General features: G+C 44.9%; 1 protein-coding gene and 1 long non-coding RNA gene across 3 annotated transcripts in view; one reads left to right on the top strand and one right to left on the bottom strand.

Moving 5' to 3' along the window:
- Positions 1–279: 279 nt before the first annotated feature.
- Positions 280–27699, bottom strand: LOC134736582 (uncharacterized). The gene is made up of 3 exons (XR_010120658.1): positions 26460–27699; positions 25153–25226; positions 280–3534 (listed from the first exon to the last, which is right to left on the bottom strand). It is a non-coding gene; the product is annotated as an uncharacterized lncRNA (long non-coding RNA).
- The window catches only part of BTBD1 (BTB domain containing 1), a 55170-nt gene continuing 54221 nt past the window's right edge, over positions 27045–27993 (top strand). Inside the window, exon 1 of one of the 2 annotated variants that reach the window (XM_055277411.2) lies at positions 27045–27544. In XM_055277411.2, the coding sequence (XP_055133386.2) occupies positions 27144–27544 (401 nt within the window). In that variant the 5' untranslated portion in view covers positions 27045–27143. The remainder of the gene's footprint in view (positions 27545–27993) is intronic. The other variant, XM_063638614.1, reaches the window with a different exon arrangement.

The following is a 27993-nucleotide window of genomic DNA, read 5'->3' as shown; positions in this document are numbered from 1 at the left end:
CTCCCACTTCAGCCTCCAGAGTCTTGGACTACAGACTTGCACCACCACACCTGGCTAATTTTTTGTAGAGACGAGATCTTGTTATGTTGCCCAGGGCGGCTCATGGAGTGTTTGAAGCGGGGTATAGGGCTTGAGAATGAAACAGAACCCAGTTTGAAATACTAAAGAGATCTACCCCTCAGTGGAGGCTAAAGCCCACTTGAACTACTGTGAATGTCTCTAGCCTGACTGTTTGCTTCTCCTTCAGACACCCTAAAAGGATTTCTATCTTTTGATAGGCCCCACCTACTTACAAAGAACCCTCAGATGATTCTGTCAGCCAAGAAAGGGGCCTAACATGACTTACACATCTCTGCAAAGACACTCATGGAAACTACCATACTAATGAACATAGTCCTTTATTCATCAATATAAACAGAAAACCAAAGATTGCAAATATATTAGGAAAACCAACAGCATGGAAGAGAAGATCCAAGTTGGACCAACAGAAAAATTGACCTTGGAGGAAACAGATAATTTAGGAAAGAAAGACTTTATAAAAATTGTCTTAAAAAAAAAAAAAGAAACAAAGAAACTTGCACATTTTTGTGCTAGGTTTAAATTTTTCACTACTATAAACCATGTTGTAGTGAACATCCTTGTACTGCTTGCCTTGTGTACATGCTGAGGAGTTTCTCTGGGGCAATGATGTGTAAAAAGCAAAAGGGCCAGCTGCTGGGTGTCTGCACGTTGTTTGGAGCCTCCTTATACTTGGTCGGTCCATCGCTTCTCTGCTCTTTGGCTGAGATCAAGTGTGTACTTGATCAGTCCGGGACCAGCTCCAGCCAGTGGATAGTCATGAGGAAGTATGATTAGACAAAGAGGATGTGATCTAATGGAAAGAAACTGAGGGGAACTCAGCAAGTCCTGTTCAGATTCTTCTTGGCATCTCTTCAAGGATTAGGATGTTCCTAATGCCCCTTTCCCCTGCACATAGGAAGGGTACTTCTGGAGTGAGGGTTTTACGATTCACTCCGGAGAAGGGCAAGAGGGAGGTGAGAGTGACCTTACTGATTCTGCTATTTTCTCAAATGCCAAGATGCTATCTTTTGTGGTAACATGTCCTGAACCTCATCAGGAGAGAGTGATTAATTCAGCCAGGGAGGCAGGCTAGTTAGATAGAGACTGTGAACCCTGAAAGACCAGGGCAGAGAGTGCCTTTCAGAAGAAAGGTAGAGCAGGTAGAATGGCCCAGATGCTATAATCCCACAGCATAATCTAGGAACTCCCAGCCACCTGGCCGAGGGAGGAGTTAGTGAAACTTTTTTTTTTTTTTTTTTTTTTTGAGATGTAGTTTCCCTCTTGTTGCCCAGGCTGGAGTGCAATGGCGCGATCTCGGCTCACTGCAACCTCTGCCTCCCAGGTTCAAGTGACTCTCCTGCCTCAGCCTCCTGAGTAGCTGAGTAGCTGGGATTACAGGCACCTGCCACCATGCCCAGCTAATTTTGTTGTGTTTTGTTTGTTTGTTTTTGAGACGGAGTCTCACTCTGTTGCCCAAGCTGGAGTGCAGTAGCCTGATCTCGGCTCACTGCAAGCTCCGCCTCCCAGGTTCAAGCGATTCTCCTGCCTCAGCCTCCTGAGGACTACAGGCATGCACCACCATGCCTGGCTAATTTTTGTATTTTTAGTAGAAACGGGGTTACACCATGCTGGCCAGGCTGATCTTGAACCCCTGACCTCGTGAGCTGCCCGTCTCGGTCTCCAAAAGTGCTGGGATTACAGGTGTGAGCCACTGCGCCCGGCCTAATTTTGTATTTTTAGTAGAGATGGAGTTTCTCCATGTTGTCCAGGCTGGTCTCAAACTCCTGACCTCAAGTGATCTGCCCGCCTTGGGCTCCCAAAGTGCTGGGATTACAGGTGTGAGCCACCGCGTCTGGTTGGTTAGTGAAACTTTTTTTTTTGTTTGGGACAGAGTCTCGCTCTGTCGCCCAGGCTGGAGTGCAGTGGCGCGATCTCAGCTCACTACAACCTCCGCCTCTGGGGTTCAAGCAATTCTCCTGTCTCAGCATCCTGAGGAGCTGGGACTACAGGCGCCTGCCACCACCCCTGGCTAATTTTTGTATTTTTAGTAGAGGCGGGGTTTCACCCTGTTGGTCAGGCTGGTCTTGAACTCCTGAACTCAAGTGATATGCCCACCTCGTCCCCCCAAAGTTCTGGGATTACAGGCGTGAGCCACTGCGCCTGTCCTAGTGAAACTTTTTTTTTTTTTTTTTTTTTTTTGAGACGGAGTCTTGCTCTGTGCCCCAGGCTGGAGTGCAGTGGTGCGATCTCGGCTCACTGCAAGCTCCGCCTCCCGGGTTCACGCCATTCTCTTGCCTCAGCCTCCCGAGTAGCTGGGACTACAGGCGCCCGCCAACACGCCCGGCTAATTTTTTGTATTTTTTTAGTAGAGACGGGGTTTCACCGTGTTAGCCAGGATGGTCTCGATCTCCTGACCTCGTGATCCGCCCGCCTCGGCCTCCCAAAGTGCTGGGATTACAGGCTTGAGCCACCGCGCCCGGCCCCTAGTGAAACTTTTAAGCAGAGGAGTGACATGCTCGGCTTGGCCATTTTAGTAGCTTAGTCTGGTAGATATGTAGAGAATGAGGTGAGGGAGTGTGAACTAGGCAGCAAAGAGCTGAGAAGAGCAGTAATCTAAGCTACAAATGAATGGGTCTTGACTATGGCAGCTGCAACGAAAGGAGAAAGGAAAGGTTAATCAGGAATCAAATCTAAGAGTTTGATGATTAAATGGATGTTGAGAAACATGGACCACAGAAGAATTTAGGGATGACAGCTGGCTGGGAGAAGGAAAAGGAAAGGGAAGTAAAAGGACTAAGGTATAGTGAGAGATGCTGAGAGCTATTTGGGTTCTTCTCTGAGGCCTGGAGACAAGGTCCTCCTTCCTTGTGCTTGTGGCTGCCCAAATAAAATCAGGTTTTATAAACCAGGGAAGAAAGGAGAAAAAGATGTTGGGTAGTGGTTATAAGACAGAAACTTGTTATATGCTTGATGCATTACTTTCAGTGCCTGTCTTGATTCTCAAGCAACTCTACAAGGTACTGTTTTCATTGGGAACACATGAAGTTACAGGTAACAGAATGCATACATCTGGTTTAAGCCATGAAGACATTTGAAAATCTGACATAAGAATCCTGGAGAAAGAAGTTTCCTTTTTAGCTGCAGTGGCTCAAGGATGTCATTAAGAACCCGGCCTCTTTATGTCTTCCTAATCCTCCTTCTCAGCATGTTGGTTTTTCACTCTTAAGCTTGTCAACACAAGGCTTTTTCCTCTCCGGGCTTTTATCTTTAACTAGGCTGCAAGAATCTTTCCAAAAGCCTGCTTCCAGACTCTTCCATCTCATTGGCCATAATTGGCCACATGCTGAGTTCAGAAGCAATCTCTAGCAGGGGAACGGGCTAGGCTTCAACCAATCATGACTTTTCTGTGAGGCCTGGAGACAGGTATTCCTTCTTTGTACATGTTGTGGCCCAAATGAAATCAGGTTCTATTAACTAGGAAAGAAGAAGAAATAACTGTTAGGTAATGGTAGTAAGTCATATTTCCAACCTTCAGAACATCTGAGGAAAGGGGACAAAAAGAAAAAAGAATTGACCCAGGTCAATCTCCTAAATGCTTTTTTTTTTTTTTTTTTTTTTTTTTTTAGACAGAGTTTCACTCTATTGCCAGGCTGCAGTGCAGTGGCACGATCTCAGCTCACTACAACCTCCACCTCCCAGGTTCAAGCGATTCTCCTGCCTCAGCCTCCTGAGTTGCTGGGACTACAGGCATGCACCACCACGTCCAGCTAATTTTTAGTACAGATAGGGTTTCACCATATTGGCCAGGATGGTCTCAATCTCCTGACCTTGTGATCCACACACCTCAGCCTCCCAAAGTGCTGGGATTACAGGCGTGAGCCACCACACCTGGCCCAATCTCCTAAATACTTATTGATGGCATTTACAATCAGAAAGATAACAAAAAGCCCTTATTTATGCAATAATTTACCAGGATATAGCTGATCTGTCAGCTATGTAATTACTGAAGTATAAACGAAGCTGTTTCCTGACCTCTTTGTGTAAGTGATATCCTGCATGCATCACTTAAAAACCTCCTATGTCCATTTTGTGCCAGGGTGCATCCTAATGTGGCAAGAGAGGACCAGGAGCTGCACTGGTGGTCCTCAGCATCTCTGTGCTTGGTCCAAGTCTCAATATCATGTGTATCTTTCGAATTCTCAGTAAAGGCCAATACTGGACAAGATTACTGACTCCTGTGAGTCTAACTGAACAATCTGACCTTTTATGTTATCCTAGGTAGGTAAACAACAATGTTATTATCCCCATTTGACAGAAGAAGAAATAGAAACCTAGCAAGGTTTAAAACCTTGCCCAGGCTGGGCACAGTGGCTCACGCCTGTAATCCTAGCACTTTGGGAGGCCAAGGCAGCCAGATCTCCTGAGGTCAGGAGTTCAAAACCAGCCTGGCCAACATGGTGAAACTCCGTCTCTACTAAAAATACAAAATTAGCTGGGCGTGGTGCCATGCACCTGTAATCCCAGCTCCTCAGGAAGCTGAGGCAGGAGAATCACTTGAACCCAAGAGGCAGAGATTGCAGTGAGCTGAGATCGCACCACTGCACTCCAGCCTGGGCAACAAGAGAGAAGCTCTGTCTCAATTAAAAACAAACAAACAAAAATCCTTGCCCAAATTCACCTAGCTATTGATGAGTAGACCAGGATAGCAGGTAGCAACCCGGGCTTAGCTAGTTTCTACCACAGCATGTGGCTAACTGGTTGGTGGTGCTATTCCCTGAAACAGGAATGTGATGAAATCATTCCCCTCATCTCTGGACACAACTGTATGACATACATAGCACATTTCTGTCACATTCTTATATAAATGATCTGTTGAGGCCACAGGCTATCGTCAGAGAGCCAGACATTCTTCCCACTTCACTACCAGGATTTTGGCTGGATTTTTTTTAAGGTAGCAGAAATTTACTTACAAGGAATTGAAAGAGGCTCCAGGGAAGGAGATGTAGTCAGTTCAGTTTGACATGTCTGTAGGACACCAACAGATTTCTAGACGTTTGAATATTCAAAACAAGTATTATGCTAAGAATGATCAGCGCTGGAGATACGGCTTTGGAGATCACCAGCACTAGCTGAAATCATGGGAATACATGAGATTAAGCAGAAAGTGGGTTGAGAGTGGGAAGTAGACAGCCAAGGATGGAAGCATGGGTAATACCAGTGCCCGAGGTGGAGCAGAAGAGGAGGTTGTGATACAGCAAACTGAAAAGAAAACATTAGAGAAAGACAAGTGTGAAAAATTATAAAACTGTGTTACAAATTCCAGGTAAGGAGAGTTTCAAGGAGTGAATGGTCAACCACCAAGCCCAGTGAGGTCAAATAACATGACAGAAAAAGACTCATGGACTTGGCAGGTAGGAGATCACCAGCCAGTGGCCTTAGAGCCACTCAGGGGAGTGGTGGCCAGAGCCAGACCACAGCGGCATGAAGACTGTGAGGAGATGAAAATGTGGAGTGAAGAAACTTTGATAGGAAGGAAGAAGAAAGGAAGACACTCAGAAGCTAAAGCAGAGGCTTTGAGGACATGTTTTTCTGTTAGGGAAATTAGTTACGTGTTTGTGGATATCAAGGAAAGGAACCAGTGGAAATGGAGACATCAAAGTCACCAGAAAGGAAATGGACAGGCCAGGCACGGTGGTTCACGCCTGTAATCCCATCACTTTGGGAGGCTGAGTCGGGTGGATCACCTGAGGTCAGGAGTTCGAGACCAACCTGGCCAACATGAAGAAACCCCATCTCTACTAAAAATACAAAATTAGCCAGGCATGGTGGTGCATGCCTGTAATTGCAGCTACTTGGGAGGCTGAGGCAGGAGAATTGCTTGAACTCGGGAGGCGGAGGTTTTGGTGAGCCAAGATCACACCACTGCACTCCAGTCTGGCCAACAAAAGCAAAACTCTGTCTCAAAAAAAAAAAAAGAGAAAAGAAAAGAAAATGGACAGGTAGTTTAGCAAGACAGCAAGGGAATAAACTCAACAGCAAAGGTGGAAAATTTAGCCTTGAAAAGAAGGGGAATTTCTGAGGCTGGAAGCAAAGAGATAAGCAGACCTACTTATAGCTGGGTTGATTTAGTTTCTGTTGGCTGGGAAATGAGTAAAGATGGGCAAAGTTAAATAAAATGTGTTCACATAATCAGTCTGGTCTATATTTATTTCCCTGTAACCAGAGAGGCAGCATATTCTAGCATCATAGACTCTGAAACCCAACCTGCTGCTTTGAATTTTACTTCTGGCCATGACATGCTTTTTCGTGGAAGGTCATATTTATATCACTGCAGTAGAATCACAGCAACTGTGCCTAGTCTTCATAGATTATTTAAAAGATTCAGAACATGTGGGACAGATAACTTCAGCTCTTTGAAGTCCTTGGAGCCCTATTATTATTTTTATTAACACAACAACAGCCTTGATAATGTGGTGTAAACTGGCCTAAATTTAGTTATTTATCTTATATTTGACTGCATCGAAGCAGTAGGTAAGACAGCTAATAATAAAAGCACAACTGGACAGTTAAAATGGATTAAGAAGAAAAACAACTATGACAAAGATGTAAACAATAACAATTACAGAAATGTAAATTTGAAAAATGAGGCATCTTGTGTTAAACAATCAAAGGCGAAGTCAAATTATTAAATCCTTGTAGGGTAGACTTTAGGAAAAGAGTAATACAGAAATCGCCAGTCAGTATTGAAATTGGTTTGGTTCTTTGAATACTTGCTAACATTTGTTGAGCACTTACCCTACATTGGGCACCGTTCTATTATGTATTCATCTCATTTTAATTTAACCCTCTGAGGTAGATCATGTTACTATTATTGTCATTCCTATTTTCCAAGTAAGGAAACTAGGGCACAGAAAGGTTAAGTAAATTGGCCAAGGTCTTATAGCAAATAAGTGGCCCAGCTGCAATTCAAAACCAGGTAGAGTGACTTTACAGCCCTTGCTCTTAACTAATACTCTAGATCTGCAGTTCTCAAATGGGTCTCACGGACACTCCACGTTCTTAAAAATTATTGAGGCTTTCATGATAAAACATTCAGCAAACTAGGAATAGAAGGAGACTATCCTCAACATGATGAAAAACACAGCTAACATCATACTCAATGGTAAAAAGCAAAAACTTTTCTCTCTTTTTTTTCAGATGGAGTTTCATTCTTGTTGCCCAGGATAGAGTGCAGTGGCGCGATCTTGGCTCATCGCAACCTCTGCCTCCTGGGTTCAAGTGATTCTCCTGCCTCAGCCTCCCGAGTAGCTGGTATTACAGGCATGTGCCACAACACCCGGCTAATTTTGTATTTTTAGTGAAGACGGGGGTTTCTACATGTTGGTCAAACTAGTCTCGAACTCCCAACCTCATGTGATCCGCCTATCTCGGCCTCCCAAAGTGCTGGGATTACAGGCATGAGCCACCATGCCCGGCCAACTTTTCTCTTAAGATCAGGAATGAGACAAGGATGCCTATTTTCACCACTGCTATTCAACACTGTACTAGAACTCCTAGATGGAGCAATTAGCCAAGAAAAAGAAAAAAAAAAAACCTCCAAATTGGAAGGGAGGAAGTAAAATTATCTTTATTAACAGATGACATGATCCTATATATAGAAAACCACAAAGAATACACACACACACACACACACACACACACACACACAAAACTCCTACAAAAAGGCTGGGTGTGGTGGCTCACGCCTGTAACCCCAACACTTTGGGAGGCCAAGGCGAGCAGATTACCTAAGGTCAGGAGTTCGAGACCAGTCAGGCCAACATGGTGAAACTCCGTCTCTACTGAAAATACAAAAATTAGCTGGGTGTGGTGGCATGCGCCTATAATCCCAGCTACTCAGGAGGCTGAGGCAGGAGAATTGCTTGAACCTGGGAGGCAGAGGTTACAGTGAGCTGAGACTGCACCACTGTACTCCAGCCTGGGCAACAGAGCAGACTCTGTCTCAAAAAACAAACAAACGAAAACCAAAAACACACAAAAAAAACTCTTTAATGTCTGGCTTAATAGGAGACAGCAGGATTCTCTGCTTCCGCATTCCATCTGTTTCAATATCACAAGTCAAGTAGCCTTTGGAAAACCCCACTGCATGCTCCTGAGACAATGAGAGTGAAAAAGGCAAAAATGTCTTAGTATTTTTATGAAAGTGCTTTTGACCTCACAAATCACTTGAAGGGTCTCCATTGATCCTCAGGACCCCAGACCATATTCTAAAAACTTCTACCACATACTATATAGACAGGGACTGCTTCATGGACATAGGACAGGTGCAGTCTCACAGGGCTCTGTGCTCTGAAGAGACCCCATTTGAGGTTTAGTGCTTTGCAGTTGCCATCTTGAAAAATTCTTAGTCATTTTATCTTCTTTTTTTTTGAGGCGGAGTCTCGCTCTGTCACCAGGCTGGAGTGCAATGGTGTGATCTTGGCTCACTGCAACCTCTGCCTCCCAGGTTCAAGTGATTCTCCTGCCTCAGTCTCCCAAGTAGCTGGGGCTACAGGTGTGTGCCACCATACCTGGCTAATTTTAGTATTTTTAGTAGAAACGGGGTTTCCCCACATTGGCCAGGCTGGTCTCGAACTTCTGACCTCAAGTGATCCGCCCACCTTGGCCTCCCAAAGTGCAGGATTACAGGTGTGGGCCACTGTGCCTGGCCCTTAGTAATTTGATCTTTGAATCTGTGTGTTGTAAGTGAAGTCTGATGAAACAACAGGGCATGCACTGGAGCTTGCACCCTGGCTCATGGAGGGTCCCACCTCCCGCTGCCTCCCCGCTTCCCAGGGACCAACCCAAGCCACTTGCTTCCTGCCCCCTGGTGCATTGGGCCTCACTTGGCCTGTCTCCCCAACTCCTGCCCAGCAACCACTGTCACCCTCCATCTCTGGTGGGAACCTTGGCACAGGAACCAGAAGGTCAGAGTTGGGCACAGGCACCCAGGTTGTAACTCATGGGAAGGCATGGCAGCAACCTACCTCACCCAGACTGGCAATGCCATGATGCGTTCAGTACCAACTCTTAAGGTATTTTAACAGATGTATTATACATCTATAGCAACTATAAAGGTATTTTAACAGATGTATTAGTTATTAAAATCAAAAATATAAACTAGGCTGGGCATGGTGGCTCACACCTGTAATCCCAGAACTTTGGGAGGCCAAGGCAGGCAGATCATAAGGTCAAGAGATCGAGACCATCCTGGCCAACATGGTGAAACCTCATCTCTACTAAAAATACAAAAATTAATTGGGCATGGTGGCGCACGCCTGTAGACCCAGCTACTCGGGAGGCTGAGGCAGGAGAATTGCTTGAACCCAGGAGGTGGAGGTTGCAGTGAGCCGAGATCATGCCACTGCACTCCAGCATGAGCAACACAGAGAGATTCTGTCTCAAAAAAAAAAAAAAAAAAATATATATATATATATATATATACTAAATGATTGATAATAGAAAAATTTTTCTATTGAAAATAGAAAAACGACCTAGAAAAAGTAGTTTTTTCTTCATCTCCTACTATATCTCCTCCCCTAATATTCACCATCTCAGCTCTTATCCTTTGAGAAGTCCTAGAAAAAAATCATGACCACAGAAGAAATGAGCTCTCCTGGGGCCACATTCCGGTTTCTAGATATATTTCCCACTAAAGGGAACAAATGGTCCTGGGAGAAAGGGCTGATTCCAGGTCTGGGAGAGGAGATGTACCTCTTGGCGTACTACAAATCAAGGAAGTGCTCAAAGACCACTGCCGTTGTGTCAAAAGACTCAGAAACCCAGGACCTAGAACAATGCCTGGTAATTAAAATGCCTAGACACTGAAATTGAAAATAAGCCCATGTGGATGTGTGCAGGAGGGAATAGGGAACAGTGTTTGCTACCTGCTCATTCTCTGTATTCAAAACCTTATGGCAAGGACGGTGTTACTCATCTTCTAGCTGAATACCCGATGCATAGCTCCAACAAAATGGCTATTGCTTGGGTGGGTGGATAGATGATTAGACAATGAATAGAGTGAAAAAGTAAGAGAAATTATAAAAATTGTTTAACTACTAAATAAAATATTGTGGGGAGTTCCAGCGCCAGGAGCTTTCTTCTCAAGTTATTCTATTCAAATATATACAAAACTTTCTATCATAAACTACTTTCAACCGTAACAAAAGTCTGCAAGGTGGGAAAATCAAGGAAAAATAAACAAGAGAAAGAAAGAAGGCTGTGAATTTATTCATGCCATACTCAGAAGTGCTGAAGAAATGTTTTATTTCTCTGTAAGTGATCTGATCTTTTCTTTTTTTGGGATGGATTCTTGCTCTATTGCCCAGGCTGGAGTGCAGTGGCACGATCTCTGCTCACTGCAAGCTCCGCCTCCTGGGTTCATGCCATTCTTCTGCCTCGGCCTCCTGAGTAGCTGGAACTACAGGCACCCGCCACCACGCCCGGCTAATTTTTTGTATTTTTAGTAGAGATGGGGTTTCGCCATGTTAGCCAGGATGGTCTCGATCTTCTGAACTCGGGATCCGCCAGCCTCGGCCTCCCAAAGTGCTGAGATTACAGGCGTGAGCCACTGTGCCTGGCCAAGTGATCTGATCTTACCAGGTCCCACCCACTAGGTAACAGGGAAAAAATGTATTTCAGTCTATCCCACTGCAATTAGTTGAAGACAAGAATGTAACCAATCCATTTAAGTAAGGCTACCCCATAAGCAAAATGTCTCAGCCTCAGATTCCTCTCTCCACTTCCAGCTTATCTCTAAGGTAGCATCTGGGTCTACAGAGAAGGGGCCGATGTCACTTTGAGATATTGTGGGTTTAGAAGCCTCCCTTGGCTTCATGTTGGCCCTTTGGTATGTGCAGGCTGGTGATCACTGAGGGGCAGTTGGACCTGGCCCTGGTGTTCTGGGGTCCACAGCTAATCTCTGAAGTTGGTCTAACCAGCTTTGTTCCTCTCGGTCAGAGCTGGAGGGCCACTCTCCAGCTGGCTCAGCCTCACCTTGGCTTTCACTGACCCCATGAGCTCCACTGAATTACTGCCACATTGTCCATCTGGCCCCTGACCAGGAGGTCGAGCAATAGGGTCACCTCACCCTCTCCCAGCAGGTCCATGGCTCTTCATTCTGCATTCCTAGGAGCTAAAAGAGGCTCGGGAGCAAACACCAGCTCTTCTCCCTGGCCACCCTAATGTTAAACCAATCACCTTGATAAGGAAGCCAAATATTCACTCTTTCCTGCTCTGGGAAGATAAGCCTTCTGTCTTACAGGAGGAAAGCTGCACAGGAATATTAAGAGGGAAATCAAGGCTGGGTGCGGTGGGTCACGCCTGTAATCCCAGCACTTTGGGAGGCCAAGGTGGGTGGATCACCTGAGATCAGGAGTTTGAGACCTGCCTGACCAACATGGAGAAACCCTGTCTCTACTAAAAATATAAAATTAGTCGGGCGTGGTGGCACATGCCTGTAATCCCGCTACTGGGGAGGCTGAGGCAGAAGAATCGCTTGAACCCAGGAGGCGGAGGTTGAGCTGAGATCACGCCATTGCACTCCAGCCTGGGCAACAAGAGCGAAACTCCGTCTCAAAAAAAAAAAGAGGGAAATCAAATACATCACTTTATTGTGTGCACAAATATTGTCATCGTTACTCAAGCAAGCAAAAAGTAATTTAAGGACGCTGACAGTAAAAAGCAATAAGAGCCTAAGGAATATCTCTTAACTAAATCTTCCAGAAGAAATGCAAGAATTTAGAGAACAAATCTCCAGTTCTTTTTTTGAAACTTCAATAAAGTCTAACATATACACAGAAAGGTGCATGAATCCTGAAGTGTATAGCTCAGTGAATTTGCAAAAGTGGATAGCTCTTGAAAGCACACAAAGAGATGTTGGACATAATGAGCTGCCTGAGTAGCGATACTCAGACCCCAAAACAGAACAGTAACAGCACCCAGAAGCCCAACTCTTGTCATTTCCACACCTTGCCTTCTGACACCATAGATTAGGTTCTTGTTTTTGCACTTTATGTATATAGTACACACTCTTTGGGATCTGGCTCCTGTTATCCAATATTATGTTTGTGAGATTCATCTATGATGTTGCATTTCATGGCTCATTTTCATGGCTGTTTAGTATTCCTCTGTGTGAATATACCACAATTTCTATTTTCTACTGAAGATGAACACTTTAATAGTTTTTAGTTTTTATTACAAATGATACTCTTGTGAACATATTTGGACATGTCTTTTGGTGAACACAGGTGCATATTTCTGTTGGGAATATCCCTAGGTCACAGATTATATTTATGTTCATCTATAGGTGATAATGCCAAACAATTTTCCAAAATGGTTGCACAAATTTATACTCCCACCAGGAGAGTATAATATGAGTGTTCTGATTGTTCTATGTCTTTGACAACACTCATTATTGTCAGCCATTTAATTTTTAGCTATTGTGGTTCTGGTGTAGTGGTATCTCATTGTGGCTTTAATTTGCATTTCCTTGATGACTCATTACGTTGAAGATCTTTTTGTGTACTTATTGGCTATTTGAATGCCTCTTTAATGAAGTGCTTGTCTTTTGCCCATTTTCTGTTTGATTGGCTTCCTTTCTTTTAACAATTTACACATTCTGGTTGCCAGACCTTTATCAATAAAGATCTTTTCCAAGACAATGGTATGCCTTTTCCTTCCCTTAATTGACATCTTTGATAAACAGAAGTTCTTCATTTTAATATAGCCTTATTTATATTTTTTTCTTTTACAGTTAAAGCTTTTTATTTCCTTTTTAAGAATTTTTTGCCTACTCCAACGTGTCCTATGATTTCACCTATAAGATTTTTTTATGCCTTTCACATTTGGATTTCTTGTGTGAGGTTCATCATTTATAAAAGAGATAAAGGGAGCATACACCCAAGAGCAATAAGGCCAAGATTTTAAAAAATTTATTATAAAAAAATCTATGATAGACTATTTAAAGTCATCATTAGAAGTGGAAATCAAAATTGACATGGTAGAAAATCAATCAGCAAAACAAGTCTAATTTGAGAAACATTCAGAAAAATGAAAGAAATCTACAAAGAAAAACATACAGTAAAACAAAAAATAAAAAAATACTAAACTATAGTGTGCAGAATAGCTTACGTGTAGTGTATTTTATGAATTATAAATGTATATTTCTTTACATTTTAACATCTCTGAAATTTGAATGAATCTTTTTTTTTTTTTTTTTTTTTGAGACAGGATTTTGCTCTGTCTCTCAGACTGGAGTGCAGTGGCATGATCTCAGCTTATTACAACCTCCACCTCCCAGGCTCAAGTAATCTTTTCACTTCAGCCTCCTGGGCTGGGCACGCCTGGAATCCCAGTGCTTTGGGAGGCTGAGGTGGGTGGATCACTTGAGGCCAGGCGTTCAAGACCAGCCTGAGCAACATGGTGAAATCCTGTCTCTACTAAAAATACAAAAGAAATTAGCCGGTGTGGTGGCATGCACCTGTAATCCCAGCTACTCCGGAGGCTGAGGCAGAATTGCTTGAACCTGGGAGGCAGAGGTTGCAGTGAGCCGAGATTGCACAGCTGCACTCCAGCCTGGGTGACAGAGCAAGACTCCGTCTAAAAAAAAAAAACGGAATTTTTGAAAGAGAAAGGTGTAAAAAAATAAGTGTAATGTCAAAAGGAGGAGGAGGAGGAAGAGGAGGAGGTGGAGGAGAAGGGATGACCAAAAATAGTGACTTCAATACGTTAAGTAAATATGCTTATTAGTATTATTGTTGCCTCTAAATAAGCTGTCCTCAGAGTGTCCTGCCTTCTATTTCCATTTCATTAACAAATCAATCTCCCCTGCACACTCCTCTTTATGTAACAAGCCCCTGGACATAATTTACTTAAATATGAACCAACATTTAGTTCAGTTCTACTGGTCCAAGCAGAGGCATACTCTCACAGAGCCAGAAGAAAGGAGGAGAAATTTTGATAGAAGATGACACATTCAGGGAGTCCATGAGAGCATCGTGGGATCTGGAGTTTGTAAGAAAAATGGTGGGATGGAAGTAAATATAAACCATGCCTAGAACCCTGGTGCCAGCCAGTGCAACAGATGCTTGGGTTAAGAAGCCAAGGCTCTTTGGAAGCTACAAACCTCAGCTTCCTCCAGTCATCCCAAGAAAACTGGATCCGAAGGAACGTTATTGCCTCAGGGAACCTAGGAACAGGAATTTCCCGCCTCTTCAATCCAAAAAGATAAAGGGCACAGATAGACAGTATCTCCTGTTCCCACCCACACGTCGAATTCATCAGGGAAAAGGTGCCAAGAATCTGTTTAGGATAGGTAGACGTGTCCCCCATCCCTCAGATGGGTGACAGACTAAAATTGTGTATCAGCTATTAAATAAATTCTAACTCAAGCCCAGAAGAGTGGCTCCCAGGTGAGGCAGAACAGAGATATTTACTCTAACATGGAGATGAAGCATGTCTGAAAAAGAGCTAGCGAACTGAGAGAACCTGAGTGGACCTGGGGAACTAACAGTTCCTTCTTTCCACTCATCTTTTTTTTTGAGATGGAGTCTCCTCTGTCGTCTAGGCTGGAGTGTAGTGGCACAATTTTGGCTCACTGCAACCTCCACCCCCAGATTAACGCAATTCTCCCTCAGCCTCCCAAGTAGCTGGGACTACAGGTGTGCACCACCATGTCCAGCTAATTTTTGTATTTTTAGTAGAGACGGGGTTTCGCCATGTTGGCCAGGCTGATCTCGAATTCCTGACCTCCAGTGATCCACCCGCCTCGGCCTCCCAAAGCGCTGGGATTACAGGCATGAGTCACCGCACCTTGTCCCTTCTTTATCCTCTTCTTGAAGAAAAGATCTGACCATTGAGTCATGGGAGTGACGTGTAAAGAAGAGAACCTCTCAGAGAAGGATGAAGAAGAGGCAGCAAACTCACTTAGCACTGCCACTCAATGGAGTGTGGCACAGTGGGGGAGCCATCAGTGAATGTGGCTGGGCACAGACAGCTGGGATAGGAGCCTGAGACAGAGGGGATGGTCGAGGGGATGGTCAAGGGGATGGGTGAGGACAGGACAGCAGAGAAGGAAGTCTGAGCAGCTCTGTGCTGAGTGTGGCAGGCAGATGGTAGGAAATCTGAGATGGGGGGGTCTGCACAGTGGGGAGACGGGGTGGAAAGATGGGGGGATCAAGCTGCTTCACACTAGGGGTGACCCTTTTCCTCTTTGTTCACTTGTGTAATTCCTAGGGCCATGCCTCTGGAAAAGGCTTCTCAGAAACTCTAGATCTTGGAGAAAGAGGGAGTGTTGGGTCTTGGGGCTTAGGTCAACCACATCTTTCTGAAAAGTGTGAATTCTCAGTTGAAAAAAGGTGAAGTATTGGGAGAAATTAACCCTATGGGCTCAGAGATCTTAGAAATCAGACTCTACGGCCGGGCGCGGTGGCTCACGCTTGTAATCCCAGCACTTTGGGAGGCCGAGGCGGGCGGATCACGAGGTCAGGAGATCGAGACCACGGTGAAACCCCGTCTCTACTAAAAATACAAAAAATTAGCCGGGCGCGGTGGCGGGCGCCTGTAGTCCCAGCTACTCGGAGAGGCTGAGGCAGGAGAATGGCGTGAACCCGGGAGGCGGAGCTTGCAGTGAGCCGAGATCGCGCCACTGCACTCTAGCCTGGGCGATAGAGCGAGACTCCGTCTCAAAAAAAAAAAAAAAAAAAAAAAGAAATCAGACTCTACTGTGTGTTAATGTTACAGTAAAGTGTGTCGAAGGCTGGGGCGGGTTTTAGACTTATAGGAAGGAGCTGGGCGCAGTGGCTCACGTCTATGATCCCAGCACTTTGGGAGGCTGAGGTGGGCAGATCACCTCAGGTCAGGAGTTCAAGACCAGTCTGGCCAACATGGTGAAACCCCGTCTCTACTAAAAATACAAAAATTAGCCAGGCTTGGTGACGCGCACTGGTGGTCCCATCTACTTGGGAGGCTGAGGCAGGAGAATCGCTTGAACCTGGGAGGTGGAGGTTGCAGTGAGCTGAAGTCGTACCACTGTACTCCAGCCTGGGCAACAGAGTGAGACTCCATCTCAAAACAAAACAAAACAAGATTTGTAGGAAGGGCAATGTTGGGACCCCTGGCTTTTATCCTGCACTTCTTTCCTGGAGCTCAAACTCGGGTCATGGGCATAATCGCAGCCTTATGAATAGAGGATATTATTTTACATGCTTATCGGTCTCTGCTGGATCTGTGAGTCTTTTTCTGCCTTTAGCTTCTTGACCTTAGCTTCTATTTATACCTACAATACTCATCCTTTCAAATAGAGGGTAATTCAATAGCAGCTATATTTTCATGCACTCGCTGAAATATAAAAATCCTAAGGGCATAATAATTGCCTTTTATGCTTTTTAAATGTCTTATCTTTCTTTGGCATTAAATTATTTTCCAAAATAGATTTCTTCCTTCTTCTTTCTCCTGACTGCCTTTTCTAGAATTTTACTCAATGTTTTTTGCCAATAGGTCTTTTTCTTATAAGTCCTCACATTTGTTCTAATTATAAACTAGCACACATGGTGACATATATTACTTTCCTAGGCTGGATTCCAGAAAGCAATGACAAGCAAAGAAAGAAGAGCTCCAACGTAAGCTGAATTTAGTCTAGGGAATGACAAATTGCCTTTGCTGCTGCATTTTTATTTTTTCAAATCCACTAAACATCAAAAGAAGTTTTATTTCTAGCTGAGCAGGCTCCAGTGGGCTTCCCCCTTTTCTACTAAATTATAAGCTTCTTCAGGGTGAGTAACATGTTCTAGTCATCTTTGGAATCTCACCTCTAACTGCCTTGCAATGAGCATCGAACTGAATTAAATTGCATTTAATCAAATGAAAGGTGAAACCTAACAGCATTTCAGAGGAAGTCAAGGAAACAAACTGCATTCTATGGCATAGACATGCCTAGTGTCCCTGCTATAGTTGACCAGGTGGATAATTCAAAATTTGTATATAGTCAAATCTCACAATGTTTTTATTTAAAAAAGAAAAAAAAAAAAAACCTCTTTCTCTAAAATAAGAAAAGTAATAGATTGGGAGGCTGAGATGGGCAGATCATGAAGTCAGGAATTCGAGACCAGCCTGGCCAACATGGTGAAACCCCATCACTACTAAAAATACAAAAAATTAGCCGGGTGTGGTGGCAGGCACCTGTAATCCCAGCTGCTCAGGAGGCTGAGGCCGGAGAATCGCTTGAACCCGGGAGGCAGAGGTTGCGGTGAGCTGAGATTGCACCATTGTGCTCCAGCCCGTGCAACAGTGCAAGACTCCATCTCGAAAAAAAAAAAAAAAGAAAAGTAACAGGAAGTGGGGGAAATCACCCACATTCCCATTATCCTGCAATACATCAAATTGATAACAGTGGTCCTACTTTGTCTCTTTATACACATATATGTGTGTGTGTATGTGGCATTTAAAACAAAATGGTATACTCTGAGCCCAAAAGACAAAATGGTATGCTACATGTCTCGTTCTGTAGCCTGTTTTTACTTAGCATTATGGGTTGAGAATATTTTTTCACATCAATAGAATTTTTTCAACAGATATTTATCATTCCATCATATGATTGATTGTACCATAATTTAGTTAACCACTGATCTAAGTTGTTTCTATTTTTAAAAATCTTATAATGCTTTGATATCTTTGTTATTGTTGCTTTTAACTCTACACTCAGCTCTTATTTCTTTAGGATACCATAGGTAGAATTACTGGAACAAAAGATATGTAGGTTTTAAACTGTGGGCACATTTCTGAATTGCTCTTCAGAGAGGTTATACTTCCGTGAGTTCCCCGTTTGTGTCTTTTGCCCATTAAAAAAGAAAGTATTTGTCCTATTGATTTGTAAAGGCTCTTTATATATTAAGGATGTCATGCCTTTGTCATAAATCATGCAAACATTCTTCTCAGCTTGTGTTTCTTTTTAATTTTATTTTGCTTTATTTTTATTTTTACTTTATTTTATGTTTTTCTAATCCCAGCACTTTGGGAGGCTGAGGAGGGCGGATTGCCTGAGCTCAGGAGTTTGAGACCAGCCTGGGCAACATGGTGAAAGCTGTCTCTACAAAAATACAAAAAATTAAACAGGCATGGTGGCACATGCCTGTAGTCCCAGCTATTCGGGAGGCTGAGGCACAAGAATTGCTTGAACCTGGGAGGCAGAGGTTGCAGTGAGCTGAGATTACACCACTGCACTCCAGCCTGGGTGACAGATCGAGACTCTTTCTCCAAAAATATATAAAATAAAAATAAAAATACACAGCACTAGAAGCTAGTCTATGGAAAATCCTTCAAAGTATAAAGTTGTAAACAAAGGATTTGATTCTTATTAACACTTGGTCAAAACAGAAGTCTTCTCCTTTCAGGAACATTCTTGATAATTTATTGATTATAACCATACCCTTGTGTGACAGGAATCGCACAGAATAGAATTTATCAGATTCCTTGTTTGTAGGGCACAATTTTTTTTTTTTTTTTTTTTTTTTTTGAGACAGAGTCTTGCTCTGTCACCCAGGCTGGAGTGCAGTGGCACAATCTCTGCTCACTGCAAGCTCCACCTCCTGGGTTCACGCCATTCTCCTGCCTCAGCCTCCTGAGTAGCTGGGACTACAGGTGCCTGCCACCAGGCCTGGCTAATTTTTTGTATTTTTAGTAGAGATGGGGTTTCACCGTGTTAGCCAGGATGGTCTCAATCTCCTGACCTCATGATCCACCTGCCTTGGCCTCCCAAAGTGCTGGGATTACAGGCGTGAGCCACCACACCCGGCCTGTAGGGCACAAATTTGTAGCAGTTCTCTGAATGTCTGATACAGCTCAGACAGAAAAGAAACACCTGACCTCAGGCGATCTGCCCACCTAGGCCTTCCAAAGTGCTGGAATTACAAGCATGAACCACTGCACTCAGCCTATTCCAATGTTTTATTATCACAAATAATCCTGCACTGTTATCTGCTGTGGTTTGGATATGGTTTGTTTGGCCCCACCAAATCTCATGTTGAAATTTGATCCCCAGTGTTGGAGGTGAGGCCTGATAGGGTGTTTGGATCACAGGGCAGGTCCCACATAAATGTCTTGGTGCTATTCTCATGGGAGTAAGTGAATTCTCACTCTTAGTTCTCATTAGAACTGATTATTGAAAGAGCCTGGCACCTCCTCCCCTCTGTCTTGCTGCTTCTCTCACCATGTGATCTGTACATGCCAGCTGCCCCCTTTGCCTTCCACCATGAGTAGAAGCAGCCTGCAGAACTGTGAGCCAAATAAACCTCTTTTCTTTATAAATTACGTAGCATCAGGTACTCCTTTATAGCATCCCAAATGGACTAGGACAGAAAATTTGTACCAAGGGTCGGGGGTTGCTAGGAAGATACCTGAAAATGTGGAAGTGGTTTTGTAACTGAGTAACGGGAAGACGTTGGAAGAGTTTGGAGGGCTCAGAAGAAGACAGGAAGACAAGGGAAAGTTTGAAACTTTGAGACTGGTTAAGTGGTTGTGGGCAAAATGCTTATAGAAATATGAACAATGAAGGCCAGGCTGATGAGGTCTCAGATGGAAATGAGAACTGGAGCAAAGGTCACCCTTGTTAAACTATAGCAAATAACATGGCTGCATTGTGTCCATGAACTAGGACTTTGTGGAAGGCTGAACTTCAGAGTGATGACCTAGGGCATCTGGTAGAAGAAATTTCTAAGCAGCAAAGCATCCAAGACATGGTGTGGCTGCTTTTAACAGATTATGAGCAGATATAGGAGTCAAGGCATGATCTAAAATTAGAACTTAAAAGGGAAGCAGAGAATAAAAATTTGGAAAATTCTCAGCCTGGCCATGTGGTACACAAGGAAAGAGCATTTTCAGGTGAGGAATCCAAGAGCAAAGCTGAGCCACCACTTGTTAGAGAGATTATCACAGATAAAAGGGAGGCAGGTGCTTGGGCCGGGTGTGGTGGCTCATGCCTGTAATCCCAGCACTTTGGGAGGCCAAGGTGGGCAGATCACAAGGTCAGGAGTTCGAGACCAGCCTGGCCAACATGGTGAAACCCCATCTCTACTAAAAATACAAAAATTAGCTGGGCATGGTGGCACATGCCTATAATCCCAGCTACTTGAGAGGCTGAGGCAGGAGAATCACCTGAACCCAGGAGGCAGAGGTTGCAGTGAGCCAAGACCATGCCACTGCACTCCAGCCTGGGTGACAGAGCAAGACTCCGTCTCAAAAAAAAAAAAAAAAAAAGAGGCAGGTGCTAATAGTTAAGACAATGGAAAAAGTCCCTGAAGGCATTTCAGAAATCTTCTTCAAGGCTGTCTCTCCCATCACAGGCCCAGGGGCCTAGGAGGACAGAATGTTTTGGGGGCCAGGCCTGGGGTGCTGCTGCCCTGCAGCCACCTTTGGACTCTGCTTCCTACATTCCAGCCCCGGGTGCTGCTCAGGCTGCCTATCCAGAGGATGCAAGCCATAAGCCTTGGTGGCATCCACGTGGTGTTAAGTCTGCAGATATGCAGAATGCAAGAGTAGCAAAGGCTTACATTTCCTTGTAGTTTGATATGTTTCATCAGTATGGAAATTTTCCAGCGAGTATTTTTTCAAATGCTCTTCTGCCTCATTCTCTATCATCCTTCTATGACTCCGTTATACATATATTAGTCCTTTTCACTTTGTCTCATGATTAACAGAATTAACAGACATATGTTGTTTCCTATGTATTTATTTATTTATTTTATTGAGACGGTCTCATTCTGTTGCCCAGGCTGGAGTGCAGTGGCATGATCATGGCTCACTGCAGCCTCCACCTCCTGGGTTCAAGTGATTCTCCTGCATCAGCCACCTGAGTAGCTGGGGTTACAGTTGGACACCACTATGTCCAGCTAATTTTTGTATTTTTTGTAAAGGTGGAGCTTTGCCATGTTGCCCAGGCTGGTCTCAAACTCCTGGCCTCAAGCAATCTGCCTGTCTTGGGCTCCTAAAGTGCTGGGATTACAGGTGTGAGCTACTGCGCCCGGCCTGTTTTCTGTATTTTCTATGCTTTTTTCTCCCTGTGTTTCAATTTAAACATTTTCTACAGGCTTGTCTTCCAGTTACATTAATCCTCTGTTCTGCTATATCTAATTTGCTATTAAACACAAATTAGTTATTAATTTGTTATAGTACTTTTTCAGGTCAAGGATCTCCATTTGACACTTCTGCACAGATTCCAATTCTCTGGTAAAATTCTTCATCTTTTTTCTATCTTTTTCATACAGTAATTACAGTTATTTTATTTATTATTATTATTATTATTATTATTTTTTTTTTTTTTTTTGAGATGGGATCTCACTCTGTCAGGCCCAGGCTGGAGTGCAGTGGTGCGATCTTGGCTCACTGGGACCTCTGCCTCCCGGGTTCAAGTGATTCTCCCACCTCAGTCTCCCAAGTAGCTGGGATTATAGGCGCCCACTACCACGCCCAGCTAATTTTTTGTATTTTTAGTAGAGATGAGGTTTCACCATACTGGCCAGGCTTGTCTCAAACTCCCAACCTCAGGTGATCCACCTGCCTCGGACTTCCAAAGTGCAATCATAGTTATTTTAAAGTCCTTGTCTGATAAATTCAATACCTGAATCCTATAGAACTGATTCCATTATCTTCTCTCTCTCTCCCTCTCTCTCATCTTTTCAATATGCCTTATAATTTTTAATTTTCTTGACAACATTGTAGATGAAAAAGTGTAGGACAACACATATGTCTTCAAACAGATCACCTTGAACCTGTCAAGGATTAGTTTTAAGCTATTGAATTTTGTTCTTACTAGTAAACTATAATTCTTTTTCTAGGGCATGTCCCTATGGGATTTCAGCCAAAAGTTTCGTGTTTGCCAAGGCTCTCCCATCCTGGTGGAGCTTGAACTATAGCCTCCATCTCTCCAGCACTGTGCAGCACATAGAAGTCTCTACTTAACTCTTAGTCTCTCAGCTGCCATTGTTTCTCCCTGCACAGGGCAGCTTAGAAGTTACCCAATAGCATGAAGTGAATTTGTATGCAGATTTTTAGATTTATGTCTCTGCAGTTTCCTCATTTCCAGGACTTTCCCCTGGTTACTTTGGCAGCCTCATACTCTGTCTCCTTATTTCTTTCTGCTTGGGAAACAAGCAACAAATTAGAAAATGCCTTCAGAGGAAAAGTTAGAGTGAATCTCACACACTTCTTTTAAGGATCCTGATCCCTCAAGTCTTATCTGTATCCTTTATTCTTTTTTTTTTTTTTTTTTTTTTTTGAGACAGAGTCTCACTCTGTCACCTAGGCTGGAGAGCAGTGGCGCAATCTCAGCTCACTGCAACCTCTGCCCCCTGGGTTCCAGCAATTCTCCTGCCTCAGCTTCCCAAGTAGCTGGGATTACAGGCGCCTGCCACCACACCCAGCTAATTTTTGTAATTTTAGTAGAGATGGGGTTTCACCATCTTGGCCAGGCTGGTCTTAAATGGCTGACCTCATGATCCACCTGCCTCGGCCTCCCAAAGTGCTGGGATTACAGGCGTGAGCCACTGTGTCCAGCCATCTTTTATTCTTTTTAAAAAAATTCATTTATTTATATATTTTTTGAGATGGAGTTTCATTCTTGTTGCCAAGGCTGGAGTGTAATGGCTCAGTCTCAGCTCACTACAACCTCCACCTCCCGGGGTCATGCAATTCTCCTGCCTCAGCCTCCCAAGTAGCTGAGATCATAGGCGCCCCCCACCACGCCCCGCTAATTTTTTTGTATTTTTAGTAGAGATGGGGTTTCACCATGTTGGCTAGGCTGGTCTCAAACTCCTAATCTCAGGTGATCTGCCCGCCTCGGTCTCCCAAAGTGCTGCAATTACAGGCATGAGCCACTGGGCCCGGCCAGCATCTGTTATTTTTTAATATTGACAAAAACTCCCTTGACCAAACATTTTAGTCAGGCTCCTTAGGACTTTTTTCTCAACTAGGCCTCTACCTTGGCCCATATCTTGTCTTTGGCCTGCCCAACCCAGTCTTAGAAAGAATCTCCCCACCCTTAATGCATCATCTTAGTAATTTTCCACCCATTGACCCCCGCTTCACTTTATTCATTGGCTATAAATGCCCAGCTGTTGACGCTGTTTTCAGAACTGTGCCTGATCTCTCTCTCCTGTTGCAATGCTTCCACTGCAATCATCTTGAATAAAATCTTTCTTACCATTTTAACTAGTGTCAGAATAACTTTTTTCTTTCTTTTTTTTTTTTTTTGAGATGGAGTCTTGCTCTGTTGCCCAGGCTGGAGAGCAGTGGCATGATCTTGGCTCCCTGCAACCTCTGCCTCTCAGGTTCAAATGATTCTCCTGCCTCAGCCTCCCGAGTAGCTGGGATTACAGGCATATGTCACCATACCCAGTTAATTTTTATATTTTTAGTAGAGATGGGGTTTCACCATGTTAGCCAGGCTGGTCTCAAACCCTGACCTCAGGTGATCTGCCTGCCTTGTCCTTTCAAAGTGCTGGGATTACAGGTGTGAGCCACTGCGACAGCCCAGAATAACTTTTTTCTTTAACAATGCCTTCAAACAGTTGTTTATACACACACACACACACACACACACACTCCAGCTTGTATAGTTGTTTTTGGTGGGAGGGTTAGATAAGTTGGTACATTATGGCTGAAACTGGAAGTCTACTTACTTCTATAACAAACATGTATTATTTTAAACATTTCCTTTAAAACAATAATAACATGTTTAACTAGCTCATCTGGAACCAGTCTTCCCTGAAGGTTATTATTTTGAAAGTTTTAATGTCCTGTATAGATAATTGAATTGTCCAGGTTTTCTAGACGAGTACATTTCTTTGATATTTTCAAAGCCACTAATAGAATTACTCATATTTTTAAACTCCATAATTATGTTTATATATCCTTTCTTATGTCCAATTCTATGTTTTTTTAATCTCTTTCCTTTTAAACTAGCTAGTATAGTATACTACAGAGTGTGATCTATGAAAGGCCTGCATTAGAATACCTGGGATGACACTTAAAAGTAGTAAGTGAATTAATTTTCTGAATCATCAATGGATGCTGAAATCAGTAGGTGAAAGCTTTTTGGGGAAACAGACTGGTCAAACAGTCTTAGAGCATCACCCTCATGGATTACTTATTACATAAGAATCATACACCTTCACAATGGAGGGATCTGACAGTCACAGCCTCACCAGGTCATCAAGCTTAGCACCACCAACATACGCTTTCTGAAGTGAGGCAATGAAGTACTTAACATCACCAGCATATTCTTGCCTAAAATGTTTAACCTGGAATCTAACCATGAATCATACAGAATCCACCAGACAAATCCAGATTGTGGAGCATTATACTCCACAACTCCCTGGACCTTCAAAGAAGTCAACACAGTCAATAATATGTGAACATTGATTTGATCCTGGATTGGAAAAAAGGTCATTTGTGAAGGATATTTTTGGCCAGGTGCAGTGGCTCATGCCTGTAATCCCAGCACTTTGGGAGGCCAAGGCAGGCAGATCATAAGGTCAGGAGATCGAGACCATCCTGGCTAACACGGTGAAATCCCATCTTTACTAATGACAGGTGAAGCCAACTGGACTTCTGGGTAGGGTGAGGACTTGAAGAACTTTTCTGTCTTACAAGAGGTTTGTGAAATGTGCCAATCAGTGCCCTGTAAAAACACACCAATCAGCACTCTGTGACTAGCTAGAGGTTTGTAAAATGGACCAATCAACACTCTGTAAAATGGACCAATCAGTACTCTGTAAAATGGACCAATCAGCATTCTGTAAAATGGACCAATCAGCACCCTGTAAAATGGACCAATCACAACTCTGTAAAATGGACCAATCAGCATTCTGTAAAATGGACCAATCAGCAGGACATGGGCGGGGACAAATAAAGAAATAAAAGCTGCCCCCTCCCCCCACCCCCCTCACCCCAGACAGAGGTTACAACCGGTTGGGGTTTCATTCCATGACATAGGAGCTTTGTTTTTTTGCTCTTCACAATAAATCTTTGGGTCCATGCCATATTAAGAGCTGTAAAACTCACCAGGAAGGTCCGCGGCTCCATTCTTGAAGTCAGCAAGACCATGAACCCACCAGAAGGAAGGAACTCTGGACACACTAAAAATACAAAAAAAAAAAAAAAAAAAAAAATTAGCGGGCTTGGTGGTAGGTGCCTGTAGTCCCAGCTACTCGGGAGGCTGAGACAGGAGAATGGCGTGAACACGGGAGGCAGAGCTTGCAGTGAGCGGAGATCATGCCACTGCACTCCAGCCTGGGCAACAGAGCAAGACTCCGTCTAAAAAAATTTTTTTTTTGAGACAAGTGGAGAAACTTAAATATTAACTGTACATTAAATATTATATATAGGACCAGGCGTGGTGGCTCATGCCTGTAATCCCAGCACTCTGGGAGGCCGAGGCGGGCAGATCACGAGGTCAGGACTTGGAAAGCAGCCTGGTCAATATGGTGAAACCCCGTCTCTACTAAAAATACAAATAATTATCTGGATGTGGTGGCACGCACCTGTAATTCCAGCTACTCGGGAAGCTGAGGAGGAGAATCGCTCGAGCCCGGAAGGCAGACTTCGTGCCATTCCACTCCAGCTTTGGCAACAGAGCGAGACTCCGTCTCAAAAAAAAATTATATATAGGTGATTTGATGATATGGTTAATTTTGTTAGGTGTGATAATGGTATCATTAGTAGCATGATGTCCCTTTGTCTTTAGGAATTGCCGGCTGGCAATGGGGAAGGGGTTGTGCATCCACTATTTCAGTCCCTACTACTTTAAGTCTCTTCCCATGCGCATTCCTCTCCCAAAGAAGTTACCATTCTAAATGCCTAACAGCTGGAAGTCCCCTCTGGTGGTTTCACAAGTGGAGTGATTTCACAGGAGAAACCCAGGTTTGGGGTTTACTATTTAGTTGATGGCATTTGTAATCTGTAAGGCTCTTCCTGCACAGAATAGGTGTTTCCAACTATACGTGTCTGGTCAAGGACTATTTCTTGGGTTTTCTACGTTCTGCTTTTGACAGCTAACTTAACTCAGGGCCTGCCTCACTGAAGGGGGGAAAGTAAGGGCTCTGTCCCCCAATCATGATGATCCACATTGTAAATACTGCCTGGGAAGGGATAATACAGCCTTTTCCATTGTGTGTGTGTTTTAATTTTTAATTTTTTAAATTTCAAGCTTAGGCAGTGGTTCAGTGCAAGGACTGAAAACAAGCGCTAGAAGGGAAGGTGGGTAGCACGAGGGGTTTCAAATACAGGGATGGAAGCAGTAGAAGGAAATGTGTCTTAGACTAGGAGCACGGAACCAAAGGATCAATTAGAAGGGAAAGGGACCTGCGGACCTGGGGAGAGGTCACTGGGGTTCTAAGCCTTCCACCTCTGCTTCCGGAATTTCCACGGGTTTCGCGGCCATCTGGAGCTGTGACTTCGCCACGCTTGGGGCACGGGGCTGTGGGAAGTCATGTCCCCTCCCCACGTGTTCCCTTGGCTATACTTTCCTGCCCCTCCACTTCCAGACGAAACACTCCTCGGGACAGGCCTTGGGACATGTCCTAGATACACAATGCGGGCGCTGGACTTGGTGATGAGGGGCCTGCAGAAAGAAAGAGGCAGGCGTGAGAGCCGCCTGCAGATCCACGATGCATCTTAAAATCCCAAATTCTCAGGCCCTACCCCAGACCTACTGAGTCAATACCCAGGGCACTGAGCCAGGGGGTGGGTGCCCGTAGGCCTGGTAGCACCCAGCCTGTAGAAGCTCCACCTCCGGGAGCGCTGGGCTAGGACCAGCTCCCCACGCCCCTGCCCTCGGGCCGCCGGGAGTCCAGTCCTGTTACACTTCCCGCGGCCGCGCACAGCGGCAACCCTGGCGTGCGGGGACGAGCGCGGTCAGGGAGGGGCCTGCGGAGGCGCGAGGCCCCCGGAAGCGCCTTTCCCGGAAGGCAGGGAGGCGGCGTCGGCCTCCGGAGGCGGCCTCGGCGATGGCGGCGGAGTTTTGTCCATAGCCTGGGCAACTGCGCAGCTGGAGGATGGCCTCGCTCGGGCCTGCCGCAGCTGGGGAGCAGGCCTCGGGGGCTGAGGCGGAGCCGGGCCCCGCGGCGCCGCCGTCGCCGCCCTCACCGTCCTCTCTGGGGCCCCTGCTCCCCCTGCAGCGGGAACCTCTCTACAACTGGCAGGCGACCAAGGCGTCGCTGAAGGAGCGCTTTGCCTTCCTCTTCAACTCCGAGCTGCTGAGCGATGTGCGCTTCGTACTGGGCAAGGGTCGCGGCGCCGCCGCCGCGGGGGGCCCGCAGCGCATCCCCGCCCACCGCTTCGTGCTGGCGGCCGGCAGCGCCGTCTTTGACGCCATGTTCAACGGCGGCATGGCCACCACGTCGGCCGAGATCGAGCTGCCGGACGTGGAGCCCGCCGCCTTCCTGGCGCTGCTGAGGTGAGCGGCAGCGCGCGCCGGGTCGGGCTGGGAGATCCCCGGGGCCCGGCCTGCCCCGACTTCCCGGATGACCTTGGGCTGGGCTCCTCTGATCCGCCCGGGGCCTCAGTTTCCTCCCGAGCCGTTGATGCTCCGGAAGGTCGAAATCGAAATCTGTGAGCCAGGACGGCTCAGTCGCCAACTAAACGTTCATGTCTTCATCCGGCAAGCGTGCGTTTTACCGTTGAAAGGTGTTTCGCATTCCAATTGTGGATTGTCGTTCAGGCTTCAGAATTAGACCAGTGGCAAGGATGGAAGGGCAGATCAGGTTGTCCTGATTGCCCATTTGCGAAGTTTTATGTTTTGGGGGGAAGAGAGTAGCTGAAAAATCTTGCAGGCGATGTTTTGGGGTTATTGTCGCCCCCCTCCCTCCGCTTTTTTTGAGACAGGGTCTTGCTCTGTCTCCCAGG

This window comes from Symphalangus syndactylus, chromosome 5, assembly GCF_028878055.3.
Source record: "Symphalangus syndactylus isolate Jambi chromosome 5, NHGRI_mSymSyn1-v2.1_pri, whole genome shotgun sequence".
NCBI classification, from domain to species: domain Eukaryota; kingdom Metazoa; phylum Chordata; class Mammalia; order Primates; family Hylobatidae; genus Symphalangus; species Symphalangus syndactylus.
The sequence above is the reverse complement of the archived record's forward strand: the minus strand, read 5'-3'. Positions and strand labels throughout refer to the sequence as shown.